This window comes from Bicyclus anynana, chromosome 12, assembly GCF_947172395.1.
Source record: "Bicyclus anynana chromosome 12, ilBicAnyn1.1, whole genome shotgun sequence".
Lineage (NCBI taxonomy): Eukaryota > Metazoa > Arthropoda > Insecta > Lepidoptera > Nymphalidae > Bicyclus > Bicyclus anynana.
Window position 1 is genome coordinate 15,731,256 of NC_069094.1, and position 23,053 is coordinate 15,754,308.

The 23,053-nt window shown below is 38.8% G+C and overlaps 1 protein-coding gene across 1 annotated transcript in view; it reads left to right on the forward strand.

Annotated features, from left to right (window-relative positions):
• The window catches only part of LOC112053496 (uncharacterized), a 136,382-nt gene that overhangs the window by 14,742 nt on the left and 98,587 nt on the right, over positions 1-23,053 (forward strand). Inside the window, exon 2 of the mRNA XM_052884549.1 lies at positions 12,762-12,842. Within this exon, the coding sequence (XP_052740509.1) occupies positions 12,762-12,842 (81 nt within the window). The remainder of the gene's footprint in view (positions 1-12,761; positions 12,843-23,053) is intronic.

Here is a 23,053-nt window from a genome sequence, read left to right on the forward strand (position 1 = left end):
CGGACCTTGTCAAGCTTTGCTTTGACTTAAGTGCACTTCTTCCCTATACCTACTCTGCACCTACTCTACCCCTACCCTACCTTCCTACCTTGAAAACTGCGAAAAGTCCCATATAAAATTTCACCCTCTCTTTTAAGGAGTTGGGGCGGACTACCAAAAAAAGCATGATGCACGGATTTTTTAGTCACAAACAGTCTGCATACCACTTTTTAGCCTTCTAATTGAAAATTGCTGGAGAAGAATGAAATGCTCCATACAAACTTCCACCCCCCATTTCAAGGAACTGGGGGGTTAGAAAGAGACAAAAAGTAACCTTAGTCACTCCCCACCCTTTCAACTATCTCTACTGACACACACAAAAAATCACATCAATTCGTCGTTCCGTTTTACCGTGAAAGAAGAACAAATAAACAGACAGATAGACACACACAAACTTTCACATTTATAATATTAGTATGGATCTAAAAGAATTTTTTTTTATTAACGATTCTAAATGATATTGGAGCCTGCAATTTTATGAATGCCGATAGTTGGTCAGCTTACGCTCCTGCCGTATTCTACATACATCCCTTTTATAAAGAAGGTTACTTGTTGAAGGTTGTTGAACCCAATAGGTACTATATTACTATAAATGATAATTAATATTAATAACTAGTCTCATGCTATTTCATTAAATTACCCCATAAGTCAGTAAAGTTTGTACAAGAGTCCTTTCTTAGACAGTGGAGAGGGCGCGAGTCAGTGTTGATGAGCGTTGTTTGAAAATTCACAATTGATTGAAGGACACGTTGAATGACTCTTATTCGAGACAACAATATGTCTATTATAGGTATACATTTAGAACATTTCAATTTGTAGTACCTAACGCTATCTTCAGACAAAAACTTCACTGGGACTATAAAAGTCGATCAAATTCATAATTAATTTGTTTCAAGTAGACTTAAAGTGGAATTCATAGACGTTGTGGGGGCGCCCCTACGGGATCGTTCAGTGTCGAATTTAAACTCTATGCTTATGAGAATTCGACACTCAGCGGGTAAATGGTCCCCTGGGGGTGCTCCTGCAACGTCGATGAACTGTTAGTTAACAAGCAATTTTGAAACATCAGGGTTGTTATTGTGATGAGTAAAGTCGTATACTTAAATTAAAGTTACGAGGAAAGATCAGATATTTGACAGTAAGACTATCAATTGATAGCCGTGATAGCCCAGTGGATATGACCTCTGCGGTGTGGGTTCGACTCCGGTCCGGGGCATGCATCTCCAACTTTTCAGTTGTGCGCATTTTAAGAGATTAAATATCACGTTTTTCAAATGGTGAAGGAAAACATTGTGAGGAAACCTGCATACCAGAGAATTTTCATAATTCTCTGCGTGTGTGAAGTCTGCCAATCCGCATTGGGGCAGCGTGGTGCACTATTGGCCTAACCCCTCTCATTCTGAGAGGCGACTCAGTTCAAGACTTATAGTGGAAATTATAGACGTTGTGGGGCGGCACCCAGGGTATCGTTCGCTGAGTGTCAAATTTAAACTCTATGCGTATGAGAATTCGACTCTCAGCAGGTGAATGGCCCCCTGGGAGTGCCCCTACAACGTCTATGAATTCCACTGTTAGACAACAAGCAATATTGTGATAAGTAAAGTTGAAAACTTAAAATTAAAGTTACGAGGAAAGATCAGATATTTGACAAGAATACTACTATTAACTGCTGTAGTGTTATCTATATTATTACACTAATATTATAAACGCGAAAGTTTGCGTGTAAGTGTGCGTGTGTGTAAATGTGTATGTTTGTTCCTCCTTTGCACTGCGGCTACTGAAGCGATTTGGTTCAAATTTGGAATGGAAATAGATTTTACTCTGGATTAACAAATAGTCCTTTCATCCCGGAAAAATCCTTGGTCCCTGCGGGATTGGTGAAAAACTGAATTCCACGCGAACAAAATCGCGGGCGTCCGCTAGTAACCAATAATTCACTTAAAAACAACTGTAAAATAATTTCAAAGATATTATAATTGATTGAGAAAAGGAAATATACATACGACATCACAACATCAGTGGCAAAGTGCGATATCATAATTCGGCCGAACGCGCGGAGGCAATAAGAGATTACTATCGGATCGGGAATTGACGATATTATTTTTGGATGTGCTCGATGGCTTATTTTTGGCATGAAATCGGAAACAATGACTGTGGCGGCCATTTTGGCAACAGAACCGAAATAACCTGCGCCGGTTTATTTCATTATTTACTGAATATTTTATTGCTCGAGCGAAATTGAGGAAATGAAATATCAATATTTCGAACTGCGATAAAAATAATTTAATACGCTCCAAACAACTGTAAAGTTCGCTTCAACTATAGTTTACTTTATTGTAGTCGTTACCAGCACGGATGGTTATTAAATGCTTTGACTCTCCAAAGTATAATCATTTGATCCTGTTTGACGGTCATACCTTATCTTTATAAGTCTATTTTAAGAGCTCACTACAGAGCGAGGCCTCCCTTCTCATAGGAGAGGGGATATGCAGCTTAGAACCACCACACTGCTCTGCGCTGCTGTTGGTTATGTTTTGATTATTTAATCAAGTCAAACGGTGAAGGAAAACATCGTGAGAAAACCTGCACATCAGATAATTTTCTTAATTCTCTGCGTGTGTGAAGTCTGCCAATCCGCATTGGGCCAGCGTGGTGGACTATTGGCCTAACCCCTCTCATTCTGAGAGGAGACTCGAGCTCAGCAGTGAGCCGAATATGGGTTGATAATGATGAATCAAGTCTACTGTCTATCTTTATAGATAATATCCGGGACTGACGATTTTACGTGCTTTCCATGACATGGGAGTGCAACATCACCAACATCCCAACTTCAAACTGATAATTTACAGCGGAAATTTCTGGAAAGAAAGAAACGTGCAGTATTTCACAGTCCAGCTTAGGATTCGAACCCAGGACCCGAAGCCACGTCGGCTAACTACTGGACCAATGAGGCACTGGATATGAAACTGAATTAATATCTATATAATGGTAATAAATGAATAAAACTTACTATAGGTACATAAAGCTTCATCATGTATCACATGATGGCGTGCACAGGGTTTGAACGAGGGTATGCACTAAATGTACAAATTGTACTAAATGGGAAATTCCTCCTTCAATACTGGTACGTAATGAATCTTCAGGGTATGCATTGCGTATATGCATATATATGCGAGCTGTGATAGCCCAGTGGATATGAGCTCTGCATCCGATCCCTTAGGGTGTGGGTTCGAATCTGGTCAGGGGCATGCACCTCCAACTTTTTCAGTTGTGTGCATTTTAAGAAATTAAATATCACGTGTCTCAAAACGGTGAAGGAAAAACATCGTGAGGAAACCTGCATACCAGAGAATTTTCATAATTCTCTGCGTGTGTAAAGTCTTCCAATCCGCATAGGGCCAGCGTGGTGGACTAATTGGCCTAACCCCTCTTATTCGGAGAGGAGACTCGAGCTCAGCAGTGAGCCGAATATGGGTTGATAATGATGATGATGAATGATGGTATGCATATATGAAGTACACCCCACTGATCATGTTTGCCTTTTGTGATTTGTGAAAAACGCCACGCAAGATTTGTGATAAACTGAATTTGACGCTGACGAAGCCGCGGGCGTCCGCTATTGAATTCCAAAATAGCAATCAGATTTTACTCATCATGTCTTTGCCAAATCGCAGCGAATTTGCTGCGTAAATGGCAAACTCTGTAAGTCTCTAGATTGAAGAGAAAGCTTTTAATGAGCGCCACTCACCGCCGCGTGTAAACGTTTTGCTCATCCAATAACCCTCCAGCTCACATCATACAGCCAGCTACAGCCTAAAGTCTATACCAGCCATATAGGCCAGCGCCAATCTAGTGCTGTTGAAACAAGTGGTTACATTTAGTGTCGACGTGATTTTGAACACAACGTCGGTACATAACATACATTTGGCGAAAACAATTCGATTTGAGCTTTTATGTTTTGGTTACCCTTTAGTTGCATTGTTAAACCATTTTGTTTTAGGCTATTTTTTAACACAACACAATGGGACTGTTTTTCAATAAAAATTGTTACATCTCAATCTAACGTTGACGAATGATTTTAGGTTTTGTAAAGTTGAGTTAACAAGCTTTTGTAAAGTTAAATTGACAAGTAATGCGTAGCATACGCGTATCAAACACAAGTCGCTTGAAGGTAGTCTCGTGGGAGAACGGCCTTACTAGTAATAAGTAAACCGCGTAGTTAAATCAAGCAACTTACGTACTCATAAAAACTTAGGCATAAGGTAAGTACCTACTTATAGCTGACATAAAATCCGGAACCAAGTAAATATAAGTACCTACCCACATTGGCTACGGTTAAGTTGTATCAAAATATATTCAGTAGTTTTTCCGTGTAAAAGGAACAACCAATCAACCCTACTAGACAGAGAGTCAGCGACAGCCTGACCTTCATCATTTCATAAAGGTTATAGTTTGTCAGCTCATGCTCCTACTATAAACAAGTACCGTAGCCAACTATGGTGTTTGGACCGTGGTGGCTTTGGGTGACTCGGGTTGCCGCGAAGCTAAGTGACTGGTGACTTGGAATATAATTTCTCATATTATGTCGAGGAAAACATGAAAAAATTACACTTTAATACTTATACGGTTAAGGGTATGGATCCTTAAAACCTGCTCCCAAAGCCACCACGGTTCAAACTCCATAATTGGCCAGTGTAGTTACTTAAGGTAGGAGCATGAGCTGACAAACTTTCAGCTTTTATAACATGACGAAGGTCTAACGTTTACGGGTTCTTGGACAATAAGATTGAACGAGTAAAATTTTCGCTCCATAAAGTAGCTGTATTTTTCAAATTCAGATAGGTATCACTGTTATTAACTGTAAGTACCGAAACTCATCTACCAGTAAAACAAACCGATTTCTTTAGCCATGAGATACCTACCATCTTACCATCATAATCATTATCAGCTACTAACGTTCATCGGATCTTCGAACTATGTGCCCCCGCACATTGCCACTTCAGCTTCTTTGAGCCAATATATTAAGTACAATCCTGTATGCATTGAGCTCTGTAAGTGACTCTAGCCCCTTATGATTTGTATGGGTAGACGAAATTTAAATTCGCTCGTCAAGGTATTAAAATGAAGACTCTTAGACAAATAACTCCGTCTTACGTAAGTGGGTACATGCAGACCTATTCGTCTACATGAATTCCACTGAATTTAAATGAATTTTCGTACTTCGTATGCGCTCTTGGCAGTAACCGACTTAGAACAGTTATTTTACTGTCAAACTTCGAGCTCCTTTCGACTACCAACATTTAAATTCAAGACTCGTATAAAAGTTTGTAGGTCAACAATAAAATTATATCTATTGAGTGGCACCTATGGGTAGCACTAGCAATAATACACTGTAATCTTTGGCACTAGCAACGCTGTGAAAGTGAAACGAAAAAAAGTAATTTCTAGATAACTTAAAAGAAGCGCCATCTTGCTATTGGTTCTTGTATTTTTTTTTGTGTATAAAATAACACTGTTGAAAAAGCGCCATCTATGAAAATGTACAAAAACCACGAAGTTTGATTCTTCTCCGAGGGTTGTTTTCGATATGCGCCTAGCCCGATCCTGTGTAGTACTATAACCACTCAATAGGTGGCGCTGTTTTAACCAAAATGAAAATAAGACAGTTACTGTAGTTTCATAACATTGTAAAATACTTTAATGAAATTGGAACTATAGATAAAATTTAATGCAACTAGTCTGTCTTAATAATGTTCAGACTAATGTTCAGCAATAAGGCTTTATTCACGGGACTACTTCTAAAACTCCGGTGTCCGTCCATCCGTCTGTAACCATCTCATGAACCGTGATAGTTAGATAGTATTTTTTTACAGATGATGTATTTATATTGCCGCTATAACAACAAATACTAAAAACGGAATTAAAAAATAAGATAACGTGTCTCGCAATGTTACGGAACCCTTTGTGCGTTAATTCAATTCGCACTTGACCGGCACACATTGTAGTATAGTGAATTCTAACTCAATATATTAATGCATGCACAAAGATCGCGACATTCAGAAGGCTATACTGTTGTACAAAACAGTGTCAAACAAAGTGCAGCAACGCTCGCTCACTCCGCTAGTCGCCCCGCTTGTTGCCTCGCTTGTCGCCCCGCTTGTCGCCCCGCTAGTCGCCCCGCTTGTCGCCCCGCTTGTCGCGCTGCCGACCGCTCACCACCGGCCGTACAGTCACGTACATACATCATTTGTAAACATGAAAACATTGTGCAGAGACTCAATACCCATACACAACGCCATATTACCGGTAACGTGAGCCCGCCTGCGGTCAACTAGTACGTCTTCCGGCGTCTACCCCCCCCTCACCCGCCTCCCACTGCACTACAACTCGCCATTTATAGGTTTCCGCGTATAATAAGCTTCTTGAAGGATTACCACAACCATAGCCTGAAAGAAATACTCATTTCAAACAACTCGTTGTAGGGTTCAGTTTGAAGTCACATAATTCTTATTTTGTTACCTAAAAGTGTTTAACAACATTTCTTTCGCCATTGCAGTGAAAAGAGAATAAGTCGTTAAACACTATTTTCTACAGCAATGGGGTAGGTATAAACATCTTGAAACCTAAAATGTACGAGATTACATTGCAATATTTTATGAAAAAACCTTTTTTTTCCAATAGAAGTTTTGCTCAGAAATTAGTTATTAAAGCAAATGACGAAATGAGCCTACTTTACAATAAAATATTTTGAAATTTTGGAAACTGGTGAGTTTACTTGGAAAATAAATTGTATTGAATTTTCGCTTCTTTAGTTAATTTAATAGGTGTGATATCTCAAAAGCGCGATAATGTGATATTTTTTTAACCATAACCACGAAGATAAACCTTGTACCTACTTGTATCGCCATGTCGTACATGTTTTCTAAATCAATATCAAAACTGACGTAATTCTTTAATCTTCTATAAAAGATGGCATGACGCGAGACCACCATAGATTTAAAACGCTGAGTGTGCTTCATCATCATGCGCTGTTTTTATTTCAGTTTGTTGAGAGCTCTCAGCAAGTTAATTAACAGTTTTTTTTTTGGTAGAAACATCTGTATGAGAATGTAATGCTATCTGGGTCATAAGCTTCGTGCAGAGGGCGCCCCACACTCCACACGGTAATTAAACCATATAGTAAAATGTTGGCCATATCTCTGAGCAAACAACAAACATAATTGAATAAACTTAGGCTGGGGTTACACTGCATGTGATGTTACAGGATTTATTTACTTGCTAATTTTGAGGGTAGTTAAATAAACATTTAACTGACATTTAATGTTTGATTCATTGACGATCTGTCTCTCAAAATAAATTCACTCTTTTCAATTATTTTTTCAGGCATACCAAATTTTTGTCTCGTTCTGCTTGCACGTATTTTTTCCCCAATCAATTTCAAATCTACCCACGTTGACCTTGTGTTAAAGCGCCATATTTTTATGCCGTGCAATCTTAAAACGGTAATTCTAAGTAATGTTTGTTAGTTATCTTACAAATCATCAAAAATAATGTGACGTCTTTACATTGTGTTCTCTGCGGCAGTGCAAGTGATGTGAAATCTGAAACATTTAGCCGTTACAGGTCATTTTGCCATTTTTTAAAGAATTCCTCTTGCCGTCTTCGGTCTTGAACAAATTATTATTTCAAACTTTGGAACACAAACACGTACCAGTAACCTACTAGTACATTCTATTTGTGTATGTCGTAGTTAAGGCAATTGCACTATTCTTTCAGCTGCGCTCGGCTTGCAGTATCATCATTTACAACCCATATTCGGCTTACTGTTGAACACGAGTCAGAATGAGAGGGGTTAGGCTAATAGTCCACCACGCTGCCCAATGGGTTGTCAGACTTCACTCAGGTAGAGACATTAATTACTTTCTCAGGTATGCAGGGTTCACTGTTTTTCTTCAACGTTTGAGACACTTGATATTTAATTTCTTAAAATGTATGTAACTTTATATTAGAAGGTGAATGCCCCGGGTCCAAACCTACGCCCTCCGAATCGAAGACAGAAGTCATATCCACTGGGCTGTCACGACTCACAGGGCTTGCAGTATGTTGCTAGTAGCGTTCAACAGTGTACTCGCAGGCTGCTTCTATGTGGGGCCGAGCTGCACGGTGCGATATGAGTGTGGTCGAGAGGACGCTAGTCTAGGAGCCGGCGGTCTTAGCGCTGCATCCAACAGACAGTCGCTGAGAATTTGAATCAATAATTCGCAGTTGTTGTTTCCTTTTAAAATGATATTTTTTCGTGTGAATTGTAACTGTTTTTGATTCTGTTGTTCACTTTATAGTAGGGGTATCTTATGGGTTCCCATCACAGACATTCTCATGACTGGCAGACACGCAGTGTGACATTTTTGTTGTTTGTTGTACAACATCGGCTTAGCACCACTTTCAAACAAATCAACAGGTAGAAGATATTATAATGTTTTATGTTTCTTTGTCGGTTGAATGTTTTTTCTAAAATTATTTTATTACCTATATGTAAGTTTATAAAGTTGTATCTTACTTTACTCATATCTATAATATTTTGTAGTAGTTGAGGTAATATTAAAAGACACAAGCTCTTGGCCTACATTCGTTGCATGCAGTATGCAGCTTGGGGCTTCCCAGATCGGAGAATTAATTAAACATCAGCCATCACATTGTAACATTGTATGACAGCGCTGGGTATCCGTCCACCACACAGATATAAGAAGTAACTAGATTTATAAAGTGCCAACTGTTTGTATTGAAACCAGCGTACCCGGGGGCGTGGCCTTACAAACACATTTATAGTGTAATAATACTTATCACACTGATAAACTCTTCACTTAATTGGCTGTTTAATATTTAGTGAAAAAAGAAATATGTTACCCTTATTTTAGAGTTGAAAATTATTTATTACTGTTGTCTCAGAACAAATGAAAATTCTTGAATGAAAATTCATGAATGAAATTTATAGTACCGCTACTCGTCACTAGTTGTCTCTATTTATAAGCTTTATTACCTTATAATAAGATTCAAAATGATCCTAACTTTGTTTTATTAATATTGTCTAGGGATGTGAAATAACGATAGTCTTAAACATCGATAGTCTCGTTACTCGCCGTAAATAAAACGAACGTCTGTTGTTTAAAAAAAAATTGAATTTTATAAAACTAAGAAGAACAACATAGGTCAATCAAAAATTTAAAATATATGAAGAAACACACATAATAAATTAAAAAACAAGCATTTTTTTAATGTACCACTCTGAAAAAACATTATTTCAACTGAAACTTTGCACGATTCGAGTTTACACAACAAAGAAGGTCAAACACAAGCCCATAACTTGTGTACTTAAAATATTAAGTACTTTCCACGAAACCTTAACAAATAGGGGATAACCCTATTTCACCCTTTCTATTTTTATATTCGCAACATGAAGAATCTATAACCTTCTTCGTACTATTTGCTTAAATTGTGCTAAGTTTCATTTGATTTTATTAAGTAGTTTCGGAGTGATACATTTGGAAAAACCAATGTTAAACAATATTTGACTTTCTCAGGACAATTTGACTAACAAATGAAAGTGACATAAAAACAAATAATAAAAAATAAAACACGAGATAGTACAGTGTCGTCATATCTTTCTCAGACTATTCTTTTCCAACTATATTTATTTACAGAAGAAGATTTTTTATAATTTTTTCAGTATGTACTGTACAATATTTGCCAATACAAAATAGACCAAACTGCAAGTATTGTAATGCATATCTGTCACTTTAGATATCATCAGAAAAATACCACAATGTCACTGCAATGTCTAAATTCGTTCGTTTAAGTTTTGAGAAACAAGTGATCAGCTGCTGTAAGCATTTCGTAAACTTAATTCCTAAATATTTCAACGAAAAGATTCACTCTTTTCTGCAAAGTAAAAATAGTTCCTAAATATAAAAAAAACACTATAGTATATTTTTTTTTAATTCGTCGGTTTTTGCAGAAAATAACTCAATTATTTCCAATTTAACTATAATGAGTTTCATGATGAATGTTATCAGTAGATTATTTTCCAACCCGTTAGTAGTCAACAGGTCAATTACAAATACTCAGACTTGACGTTCCTAACACTTTAGTACGTCACTTTATTTGTATCCTAAAAGACACGAATACGACTTTTAGAAAAAAAAAATCTTGTTGGCACAGCCGTGACTACTAAATATCTTCTGTTTCTACGTGTCTGACTGCGTAAAATGTTTGGAACAAATTACAATGTGGTTTTGCATAAAACAAATTTTGCTTCCTAGTCGCCTCGATTCATTTTTTTCATCTCCGAATTCGAAAATTTCATCATTATCGTGTCATCATAATAGTAGTAGATATAAAATATCGATATATTATTATCGACATCCCTAAATGAATAGCCAAATGACATATGGCAGCTGCTTAAATTCAAAACTAACATAAATCAAAATTACTATTTTTTGGTCTATTTTTCCTCTTATTTTATATAAAGCATAATATAATACATACATTGGAATCAGATTTTTAAAATGTTTTGCAGTTTTCAGTGATACACTGAATGCTAGAGGAGATATTAAAAGCATAAAATATGCTGCTTTTCAATTGACACCTTTGGCTTCGAAATCAATAAAATAATCGTATATTTATTTATTATTATATAAATATAAAATATCAAGGATTATTAATATTAATAATTAATACATATAATTAGGAATAGATGAATTATTGCAATAAAATCATTTTGGTATATTTTTGATTTATGATAGTTTTGTTGTTGTTGTTGACGCAGCAAATGTATGCCCACTGGTGTCAACAGAATCTTCGAGAAAATCGAATTTGTATTAAAATAAAGTAAACTTTAGTACTATTCCCGTAAAGTTTATTTTAGTTTGTGACTTTGAGTAAAATTATTTTTTCATATTTTAATGAAAATATAATAAAATACGTCTTAACGATGGTACGAAACACCATAATTTGATACATGTTGGTGGCGGCTATCATTTTTGTATTCCATAACGGCACAATACAGCATTTTTCTAATCGTTTTTAAATATTTTCATTTACCGAATTTGACAACCGCAGGACGTAACGTGTCAGTCAACGAAACAAGACTGTTAGTACATGCGCGGATAGGCTTGCGAAGCTCCGCACACCCGGGTGTAAGCGGGCCACGCCCCTATGCTACTTCTATTGCTAAAAGCGTTAGCTTTTAGCGATCTCTGTTCTGTGGTCCACCACTCGGGCCAAAAGACCACCAAAATTTGACCCCTGAAAACAACTTGGACCTTTCCCAGCATAAATTCTTTTCTTTTTTATGATTTGATATGACCTACATATTTTGCGACACAAACAGCTGTTAATTTAACTTAAAAGTTTTGATTTTACCACAGCCTCATATAACTGAGATTATGGCTTTAATACTGGACAGATACACAACAAAGTCCTATGATCCTATAAAGATTTCAATTTGCCTTTCGATGTTCGAAACCCAAAAAAACGTCATCATCATCATGTCAGCCCATGGACGCTGCAGGACATAGGCCTTTTGTAGGGACTACCAAACATCACAACACCTGAGCCTGCATCCAGCGAATCCCTGCGACTCGCTTGATGTCGTCAATCCACTTGGTGGGGGGTCGACCAACACTGCGCTTTCTAGTCCAGCCATTCCAGCACATTGGAACCCAAAGTACATCGCCTCTTCAAATTCAGCTTGTTGACATTTTATAATGTAAAAGCAGGAAATACCTAGTAAGGGAGTGGTTGCATGCACTAGAGCAGTCAATTATATTAAATAATTCTAAGCATTGTGCGAGTATGTTATCTGACGTACTCGGACGAAGCCGCGGACAAAAGCCAGTAGCAGTATAAAAAGATAATAACAGCTCTCAGAGCCCTCGCGAACGACCCGCAATCAGCACTTTACAGCATCAATTACACCCCCTCCCCCTCCCAGCAGCTCACAGCTGTGCTAATTGATGTATAATGTGCCCCTAACACAACCCTGTGGTGTAGCAATCCACCCGCTCGACAATCATCCTTTTACATCTATACACATGTTCAACAAGCCTACGCTTTTAATAAAACCGCGGCTATACACTATGGTTCGTGCGCTGTAGCTTGGTGCGGGTGACAGTTGCCGTATGACGTTCATAATACGCACTATTATCGCACCTTGCTACAACGCACGAGCTATAAGGGCTCCCGCACACGGGCTACCGGCCACAACGACAAAACGCCACTACCGGCGTATTTCCTGTAGTTTTCATACATTTTATATGGACTCGCTGCACATACTTAGTTGACGCCGGTGGCCGCCACACGCTACAATCGTCGCTGCTCACTTCTTGTGGCCCGCACCGGCCACTAAACGCCGCAACACGCCACTCGCGCGATTATGATACATGTATGAGTGAAAACAGTAGAAACTACTGACCACAAGTGTCGACCACCGGCCACAATTGGCTGTCGCATGCATCAGCTATTTTTGTGGCTCCTTCTTGCTTCTTGTAGCGGCGTTTGTGGCGGTTGCGTGTGGCCCTTGTGCGGCGACACTAAGTCTACAAATCGCTCTCTCTTTCGTCCCATCGCCGCTATTGGTTGAGCAAGTTATCAAGCGCTAATTTGTAGTTGTAAAATCGACGAGTACTCATAGATTAAAGATTGATAGTGTTTATTTATCGTTTCAGTACCTGGGGTCCTTCCCGGCGGGCGGCGGCGAACGCGAGGCGCGCGGCGACACCGTCTCGCGGCGTCTGCACCACATGAAGGTTAGTGGTCACTTGTCTATTATCCTGTTTTATTTAGTATACATTGAACGTATTATCAGGAGTACGTAGAAGGGGAAAATGCGTCTTTAGTATTATATAAATATTGGTGTCCATGGCTAATCTGGTAGGATCTTGCCAGGTTGGGTTAACGACACGAGTTGAGAAGTGTAGTGCCGGTACTATAAAAGATTCCTTAACCCTACACCCGTTGATTACTAGTCCAGGACACTCGGAGATTTTTTTTCTCTGCCCCACGATGGACCTGGCACCCACAAGTTGTGAATTATAACTTTGTTCAACATTGTTTTTATGTTATTTTTTTACTGAGCGATCTAACATACAATTGAAAATTTTGAAAAACACTCTCGATCAAGTGCGCTTTCATTTGAGATTTATAGACACTCAGTCATTCTTCCCCACTTTCACTCCTCACAGTTTTTAAACTGCTCAACCGATTTTCACCAAACATGTAAATTGAAATCGCTTTATCCGTTCGGGAGTTATAGCACACACAGACAGACACGTCAGACTTATAACACACAAGCGATTTAACGTTCCGGTACGATGCCGTGTAGAAACCGAAAGGGGTGTAGATTTTCATCCTCCTCCTAACAAGTTAGCCCGCTTCCATCTTAGACTGCATCATCACTTACCATCAGGTGAGATTGTAGTCAAGGGCTAACTTGTGAAGAATAAAAAAAAACCCATTTTTTGCGTCGGGGGATAATAAGAGTATTGTTACTAAATCTGTATCATCGGTGCCATGTTGCGAGGTCTAGATGTAATCTTTGACAAGTCGGGTCAAGTTGTCGCTGAAGTGACTGCGGTCGCAGTGGGGCGCCACTTGTGTGCAGGCTTCGTTTAATGAGGACTTTGGAAATAGGTTTGACTTGTAACACACATTATTATAAGCCTATTTAAATGGCCTACTACAGGGCCAAGCCTCCGTCTTTATGGGAGAAAAATATAGACCATGTTGCTCCAATGCAATAACGGCCAATATTGGATGACATCATCAGTATTAACCCATATTCGGCTCACTGCTAAGCTCGAGTCTCCTCTCAGAATGAGAGGGGTTAGGCCAATAGTCCACCACGTTGGCCCAATGCGGATTGGCAAACTTCACACACGCAGAGAATTAAGAAAATTCTCTGGTATGCAAGTTTCCTCACAATGTTTCCCGTTTGAGACACGTGATATTATTTTTCTTAAAATAACTGAAAAGTTGAAGGTGCATGCTCCGACCGGATTAGAACCCATACCCTCAGGAATCAGTGGCAGAGGTCATATCCACTGGGCCATCACGAGTTATCGGATGTATTTAATCCTAATGACCGGTTTAACGTGCTCTCCAAAGCACGGGGTGTAACACCTTTCTCTCTCCGGGGTGACAATTTTTACTAAAACTTTCTTAGGAGAAAGACAAGTTTAAAAGGTATTCCATGACACGTCAATAGTTCCGTTCTCTGTTCGTGTTGTTTTTCCTGCTCTGCTAAATTTGGTAAGAACCTACTAGAGCAGTTTAACATTCCCATTCTAATATAGAATGTGCACTACAAAAAAATTAAAATGAGGGTATAAACTGCTATTCATATCACACCTAATAAATAATAGACTAGTTCACACTTTTTTTTAACAAAAAACATTCAACCGACTTCAAGAACACAAAAATAAACTAAAAGGCGAAAAATAGCATCGTATGTGCTACCTTCTGATCACTTTGAAGGCGGTGCCAAGTGGCGTATTTATTAAAGCCGTTTCTGGAAGAACCACGGGAAAGAACTGTCTGAAAATCCTACAACTTCATCATTTAAACGGCTTGAGTGAAATTTAAATGAACTTACAAACCCCGAATTTTCAGCTTGTAAAAATGTCCATTTTCATTAAAAGCGTCAAAGGTAGAACAAAGTTCATAACATACTGTAAGATAGCTTATCTTAGATCTAAAGCTTTGAAACTCATCTTTTCGGAGTCATAATTCACTAGAAAAACAGATTGTAAACGTGAAAGAAAGCCTCTGAATACTCACATATTAGTGAAAGATGAAAAAAACGCAAAGCAATATCAACTTTATTTACATAGAAATAAAAGTGCATTTTAAACGAGAATTATATACAAGTTGTCGTTTGTTGCAAGCTCTTCATGGTTTGAAGGCTTGCAATATTCAGCGGGATATTAAATATAGACTTTCGGTGATTAGATATAAGGTTTGTTTTCTAACGTCGGGGCGAGGCTTTTGATATGCCTAAAATGAGAACAGCTCCCGGGGGAAACGGGGACGCGGTCAAGGGGCCCGGCGATGAGATGGAGTGATGACAAACTGTCTGTGACCTTTTGAATTGTGATCTTGACTTAGAGCCTGTAATGGCCAGATCTCATTTTATGAAGGCTAAAAGTTTTTCAATCTATGCACCTATAGCTTGGCAATTTTGTTGATGACACTCCCATGATATGCGAGCGACGGGGAAAGACTGCGCGGGTGTGAAATGTGGGTTTTTCATTCATAGCTACACGCCCTCCGGCCCGCACTAATTATCGAGAGTGTTACGAACGAACTTGCCAAGCTATATACACGGTAGCCAATTGTGGAGTTAGACTTTAAATGCGGTAGCGTATTATGGAGTTAGACTGTGGTAGCTTTGAAAGGTAGCAAGTTTCCAGAGTCCAGACTCTACACCGGCCAACTATAAAGCGATTTTTAAATATTTTACTTGGTATTTATTATGAGAAATAATGTCTTCCATCTTTAGTCACTTCGCTTGACTGCAACCCTTGGATAAACACCGGTAAACTTTAAAAGTATCTTGCGAAGGGTTGCCATAAAGCTAAGGGTCTGATGATTGGAGACATAATTCATTAAGATATTCCATACAAAATATGAAAAAAAATGCGATTTATATTTAGAAACTGCTGCATAGAAGGCATACCAAAAGGCAAACTCTACATACATACGATTAATCTTACTTACTTACTACTTATGATTATTAATTCCAGTCCGTAAAATGACATTTCCATGACAGTTGCACTAGTCATTTTACTGACTGGAATTAATAATAGTACTTGTACCTATTGTAAGAGCTTACGCTGCCAAACTTGGAGCTTTAATAAAATGAGGAATGTCTGACTATGACTGGCTCTCGTTCTGTAAAGACTGAACTAGGCCGTCGAAACAGGTTGATTGTAACTAATATGAATAACAAATGTGATGCTGTTTACATTGTTTCCATTGTGAAGAGGAGAAAAATGTTACTTTGTACAAGTTTGTGATGATGTTATTATTTGCAAATATATACAAATTCTAGCAGTGTTATCAACAACCCATACTCGACTCACTGTTGAGCATGAATCTCCTCTCAGAATAAGAGAGGGTTAATAGTCTACCATGCTGGCCAAATGCGGATTAGTATACTTCATACGCGTAGCCGTGATAGCACATAGGATATGACCTCTGCCTCCGATTCCGGAGGGTGTGGGTTCGAATCCGGTCGGGGGCATGCACCTCCAACTTTTTAGTTGTGTGCATCTTAAAAAATTAAATATCACGTGTCTCAATCGGTGAATGAAAACATCGTGAGGAAACTTGCATACCAGAGAATTATCTTAATTTTCTGCGTGTGTGAAGTCTGCCAATCCGCATTGGGCCAGCGTGGTGGACTATTGGCTTTACCCCTCTCAATCTGAGAGAAGACTCGAGCTCAGCAGTGAGCCGAATATGAGTTGATGATGATACGCGTAGCGAATTAAGAAAATTCTCAGGTATGCAGATTTCCTCACGATGTTTTTCCACCACCTATACCTCTGTCCGTTTTTACCGGAAAGCTAAATTGCTTGGCGGTACGACTTTGTTCTTAGGATGCTTACTATAGCGACGACCGAAGATTATCATCAGGCCATGATGACCAGACATGAACCAATTTAGAAAATATTATACCATGATCCTTGCTAATAAGTAAATAATGCAATAGAAAAACAATTAATACCTTAGAATATTTTACGGCCTTCGTGGCGCAGATCCTGGATTCTGGAGGTCCTGGGTTCGATTGAGATTTTCTTAATTGGTCCAGGTCTGGCTGATGGGAGGCTTTGGCTGTGGACTCGTACCACTCTACCGGCAAAAGATTTAGCGTTCCGGTAGGATGTCGTGTAGAAGCCGAAAGTGGAGTTGATTTTCATCCTCTTCCTAACAACTTAGCCCGATTTCATCTTAGATTGCATCATCACCATCAGGTGAGATTGTAGTCAAGTAATAACTTGTAAATAATAATAAAAAAAACATTAATTCGGAAGTACCATCGAATTATTCCAATAAAAAGCTTTTATATTTTAAAGTAGCTTACCTACCTACATAAAGTGTAAGCCCGTCTATTAAAACTTTAAAAATAAAATATAGTAAAATATAGTAGCAAAATTCTATACTTTAAGCCTCAACCCGCAAGCCTCCAGCCTACGGAAAGAAAAGTTCTTTAAACACACTTTCACCATTTAGACGAAATTCAAGTGCCGTGTCCCGGGTAGTGCTTTTAAAACTTGTGTCAGCTCTCACAGCTGCCAGCTGCGAAGTTACGCAAGTCTACATTTGCTGGACGCTAGATGATTCCGGACGTTGGACGCTTACGGACGCTGGACGCTTACGGACGTTGGACGCTTACGGAAGCTAGATACGCGCAGCGTTGTGTTGCAGCTTGTTTAAGACGACCTAGCTTTAGTTACGTCGATTTGAACGTATTTAGAATTCTACTTTACATGTTTAATAATCGATTTGATTGTTAGTTGGGCTTTTACTATAAAGACAATGCAATTTATTAAAAACTCCATTGATGAACCACACTCCTCCTCTTCGTAGGGGACGTGGAAGTTAGACCCACCACACTCCAATGTGTGGGTTAACGGTATTTAGGTGTATGTAATGTTTACTTTAAAAACGATCACGGTCAGATGTGCATGATGATGAGTGGGACTGGCGGGACAGTCGGCATAACATGGAGAGAATGACACTTGGCTGACTTTGGCCAAGCGATTTAGCGTTCCGGTACGATGCCGTGTAGAAACCGAAAGGAGTGTGGATTGTCATCCTCCTCTTTTCAAAAAAAAAAAAAAACACGCTCTCCGAGGGGATGTAACATCACCGACTGCTCAATTCAGGGCTGAGAATTTTTACCCAGAATATCTGGGAAAAAATCTTCCCAGAATGTCTTCTGGAAATAAATCTCAAATCCAGGAAGCTACTTGGACTAATCTATACTAATATTATAAAGCTGAAGAGTTTGTTTGTTTATTTATTTGATTGAACGCGCTAAACTCTGGAACTACTGGTCCGATTTGAAAAATTCTTTCAGTGTTAGATAGCCCATTTATTGAGGAAGGCTACAGGCTACATATTATCCCAGTATTCTTACGGGAACGGGAACTACGCGGGTAAAACCACGCGGCGTTAGCTAGTTGCTTATAAAACTCTATAGAAACTTGTTACAGCAAACATAGTTCAAATTGCAACTCTAAACCGCCAATCGCGCATGGTGAATCTATGCTGTAATCACCACCTAATACATACTAAGTGTGGACATGTTTGTCTCCAGTAATGAGACATTGAGATCTATCGATTTAGAAAATGTAAACTCATATGTGGAACTTATAACACACGTTTCGCGATGTTGAATGTTTGAAGTGTGATTCTGGCACTAAGAACAGTGTGAACTTTAGAACGAGAGCAGTGCAGTTGAATTATATTAGCAGGTGCATACGCATTACTTTAAAAGCGCAATACTTCATAGCTCGTTTATACTTGACAGTGCAGGGTGAGGTGGGGGAGGCGCAGGTTATGAGCAAGTGCGAGCACAAAGACAAACAAAGCGTCAAAGGGAGGGCTGTCTGCGTGCGCCCTGCACTTATTGTGCCCTAGCATTTAATATTAGGGCTTACACCGTAGATATAGATAGTCGGAGATACAGCTCTACATACAAAGTGAACCGACCAAAATTCTAATTACATTAATTTTGGCCTCATTTTGACAGTGCCAGCCAACATAAAAAATGGAAGGAATTGGTAGACTTAGCCATTTGGAACAATAGTTAATATAGCACAAAAGTTGTAGGATGGTTCTGAACAATGCTACACAGGTTCGACGATTTATAATTTCCATACATTTTGTTGATTTTCGTTTCGTTTCGTCAGGTTTCGCTTTCATTTGTTGCGTTATTGGGTAGGTAGGAATCAACTCATCGAGTCCTGTTGATATGAAAAATGCACCTCGACCTAGTCTTTCTTTCTGTCTTTTGATGACGATGACTTATCTTCAAAATAAAGAATGATTATCTGCTTCATCTATTCTAATCTAATATCAGCTCAACTTATGTGTCTGCTAACAGTCGCGACATTAGTAATGTCAAAACATACGACAATACGAACATATTTACGTTTAACGTAGTATAAGAACAGTAAAAATGTAACACTTCGTTATCAACCCATATTCGGCTCACTGCTGAGCTCGAGTCTTCTATCCGATTGAGAGGTGTTAGGCTTATGGTCCACCACGCTGGCCCAATGCGGATTAGCAGACTTCGCACACGCAGAGACTTAAGAAAATTCTCCGGTATGCAGGTTTCTTCACGATGTTTTCCTCCACCGTTTGAGACATGTGATATTTAATTTCTTAAAATGCACACAATTGAAAATTTGGAGGTGCATGCCTCGGACCGGATTCGAACCCACAGCCTCCGGAATCGGAGCTCCACTCCGGGCTATCACGGAATTCTTGGCTTAACTTTTGCAAATTGTTTATCTATGTTTTGTTATATCATTGATTTCATCTCAAAAAACTGGCTAGCTTTGTTCAATATGAAAGTAGGTGCGTTTTCATTAAAATGCGGATAAAATGAGTAGCACCGCGCCGCCGCTGGTGCAGTGCTATTGTAATGTTGTTATTACGAGGCGCGGGCTTGTGTTATTGTTGTTATTCGGATATCAGGTACCTGCGGTAGTACCCTTTAGGGAGGAACGATAACTCTGACGATGGTGCTTTCATATTATAATGTGTTAAAAAAAACTTATTAGTTCGCTTGGTCTTTAATCGTTGATATAAAAATTACCAAAATAATAAACTTAAAACTGAACTTGGTCAGGAATTGATGGTTGAGTTAAAAAGTTTGTTTTGATCACATCACTTCATTACTTATAGTAATAAGGCCGCCTTTGCATGCTAAGTTTAATTTATGTTTTTAATGTTTCAATTTATAATTGTATTTTTGTGTGCAATAAAGTATTTCTTCTTCTTCTTCTTCGTTCAGGCGTTGATGTCGACATGGTTGAGTTTGTGTTGATCACATCACTTCGTACAGGAGTTAAGGTCGACATGGTTGAGTTTGTTTTGATCACATCACTTCGTTCAGGAGTTGTTGTTTTGATCACATTCAAATTCAAAGTTTGATAGCGGCTCGCAGCTACGACGGTGCTCATCTGCACTTTGCAACTTGTCGCCAACACTGGATCCGGCGCGATCACAAGACGAGCTGACGGTAGAGCGGCTACAGAGAGAGCCTTGGTCCCTGCTCTAGATGTAAACGTTTTTAATTTGAGAGATGAAACTAATCTTTGAGCTCCTCATTTATACTATTATTTATTTGATAATTTATTATATAAAAAAAAAAACAATTAACTCTAATAATATAAGTAGACACAATATGTAATATTTTTAATGTTACACAATTACATTATGGCCCTTAAATAAGGCCCAAGGTATATATTAAAGTAAACCAAAAATTACTCATTATGCGTGTACACGTTTTTTGTCTATAACAGCTTGTTGTTAGACACGATCACACTTAGCTCTGCTGTTCAGGTGCTGCATAACATGGAGTTTAACCTTAATAATAAAAAGTCACGTTTTCTCCACTCTTTTTATTTTTTACTAGCGAAAACCAGGTACTACTTATAATTTGCGTGAAATTTAGTTTTTCACAAATCCAGCAAGAATCATGGATTTTCTCATTAACCTCTATCTTACAGTGAAAGTCCCATTAAAATAGATTTAGTCGTCCTTGAGATTAGCTCGTACAAACAGACAGCATACAGGCATAAATATTATAGAATAAATAATTATAAGCACCTGAGAATACACAGTTTTTTAAATCACAACCAGGCGGTTAAATTTTATTTCTATATTGATTTAATATTTTTACAATTGACATCTTTTCGTCCACAATGCCTCAGTGCCTGAAGACGAAAGTCTTCGAACAGTGCGTGTTGCCAGTGATGACCTACGGATCTGAGACTTGGTTGCTAACTGTGGGCCATAGAAGAAGGCCCAGAGTCGCTCAGCGGGGGATGGAGCGAGCTATTCTTGGAGTTTATCTGCGTGATAGAATCAGAAATGAGAATATCCGCAGAAGAACCAAAGTCACCGACATAGCTCAGCGAGTTGAAGTGGCAATGGCCAGAGCACAGAGTAAATGCCGATGAACGCTGGGATCTCAAGGTGCTGGAATAGTGACCCCGCAGCGGAAGGTGCAGGGTTGGTCGACCCCCATTAGATGGACCGAGGACATCAAGCGGTTGCTGAATGCTGGCGAGCTGAGACCGTAATGTTTGGATGTCTATACAAGAGACCTATGCCCAGCATTGGACGTGGCTGACGATGATGTTGATGATGATGATGATGATGATTGATTTAATAAAACAACAACAGACGTCACTATGCTTACGTTACGGTTTTCTGAATAGTTGTGATAGCCATAAAATCTGGATGCCAATTGGTAACTTTTTGTTAGCAGAGTGTTTTGTTATCCTATCTGATTCTTTGCTTAAAATATATTTAAATCATATCCTTGTAGGTCTGGGATATTGCGTAGCTTTCTGTTTTATATTTTTTTCCGTCTGCAGACTGCGGGCAGGGAAATGTGCGGGAAAAGTCCAGACATTGTAATTTGAGCGAAGTAGGAATAAATCGGAAGGCTGATAGAAATTGTTTCGCTTGATGTCCGTTTCTATTTATGCAAAAATGCGGACAGAGTTATACGAAAAATAGTTATCTATACTAATATTATAAAGCTGAAGAGTTTGTTTGATTGAACGCGCGAACGATTGAATCTCAGGAACTACTTGTCTGATTTGAAAAATTCTTTCAAGTGTTAGATAGCCCATTTATCGAGGAAGGCACAGGCTATATATTATCCCCATATTCCTACGGGAATGGGAACCACGCGGGTGAAACCGCGCGGCGTCAGCTAGTTATGAATTTGACAAAAGTAGTCTACCTATGTCTATTGGTAGCGTTTTAGCGACCAAATCACTGAAACAATTTTCATAAATGAATCATTTTCATAATGCCATTTTTGTCTGTTCTTCGCTGACAAAGCAATTGTATTACTTAGCATATCTAAACAATCCCTCAACAAAGAATTCATAGTCTTCCTTGGTAGTTTTGTCACATACATTATAAAGATATTTAAGCTTTATCATCAATACCTTGCCCTGAAAACATTAAAACCGCAATTAATGTTTATTTATTTTATTTTAGTTAAAAAGAAAGAATAAAACATCGCCCAATAAATCATTCAGTTTAAAGAAGCAACATAAACTCGTAGGTATATGCGTTGATAACAATGACGATGAGAAAATTTTGTTGGTAATTTATTTTGTAACTCATACGAAGTTGCGAGTTTCCTCCGCCTCAAGCCAGCGGTTGTAGGCAAAGAGCCGGTGACCTTGAGCGCGCGATCCAATCAGCAGCAAGTGCCGCGCTAGCACGCCCGTGGGACCGCCGCCTACTAGTGCTGTACATCCACTAAACATCGATATCGAGCTCTCGATAGGACGAAAAAGTGAGTTATATTTCTAGTTAGTAGTGTTAGCCGTGATAGCCCAGTGGATATGACATCTGCCTCCAACTCCGGAGGTTGTGAGTTCGAATCCGTTCCGGGGCATGCACCTTTAACTTTTCAGTTGTGTGCATTTTAAAATATTAAATATTACATGTCTCCGACGGTGAAGAAAAACATCGTGGGAAAACCTGCACACCAGAGAATTTTCGTAACATTCTGCGTGTGTGTAGTCTGCCAATCCTGGCCTAACCCCTCTCATTCTGAGAGGAGACTCGAGCTCAGCAGTAAGTCGAATATGGTTGATATCGACGATTTCTAATTACTTCTCGACAATATGTCTTTTTGTTTTAGCATGATAGGCCTACTGGTCTTCAGCTTTGGCCGTGCCTTTTGTTA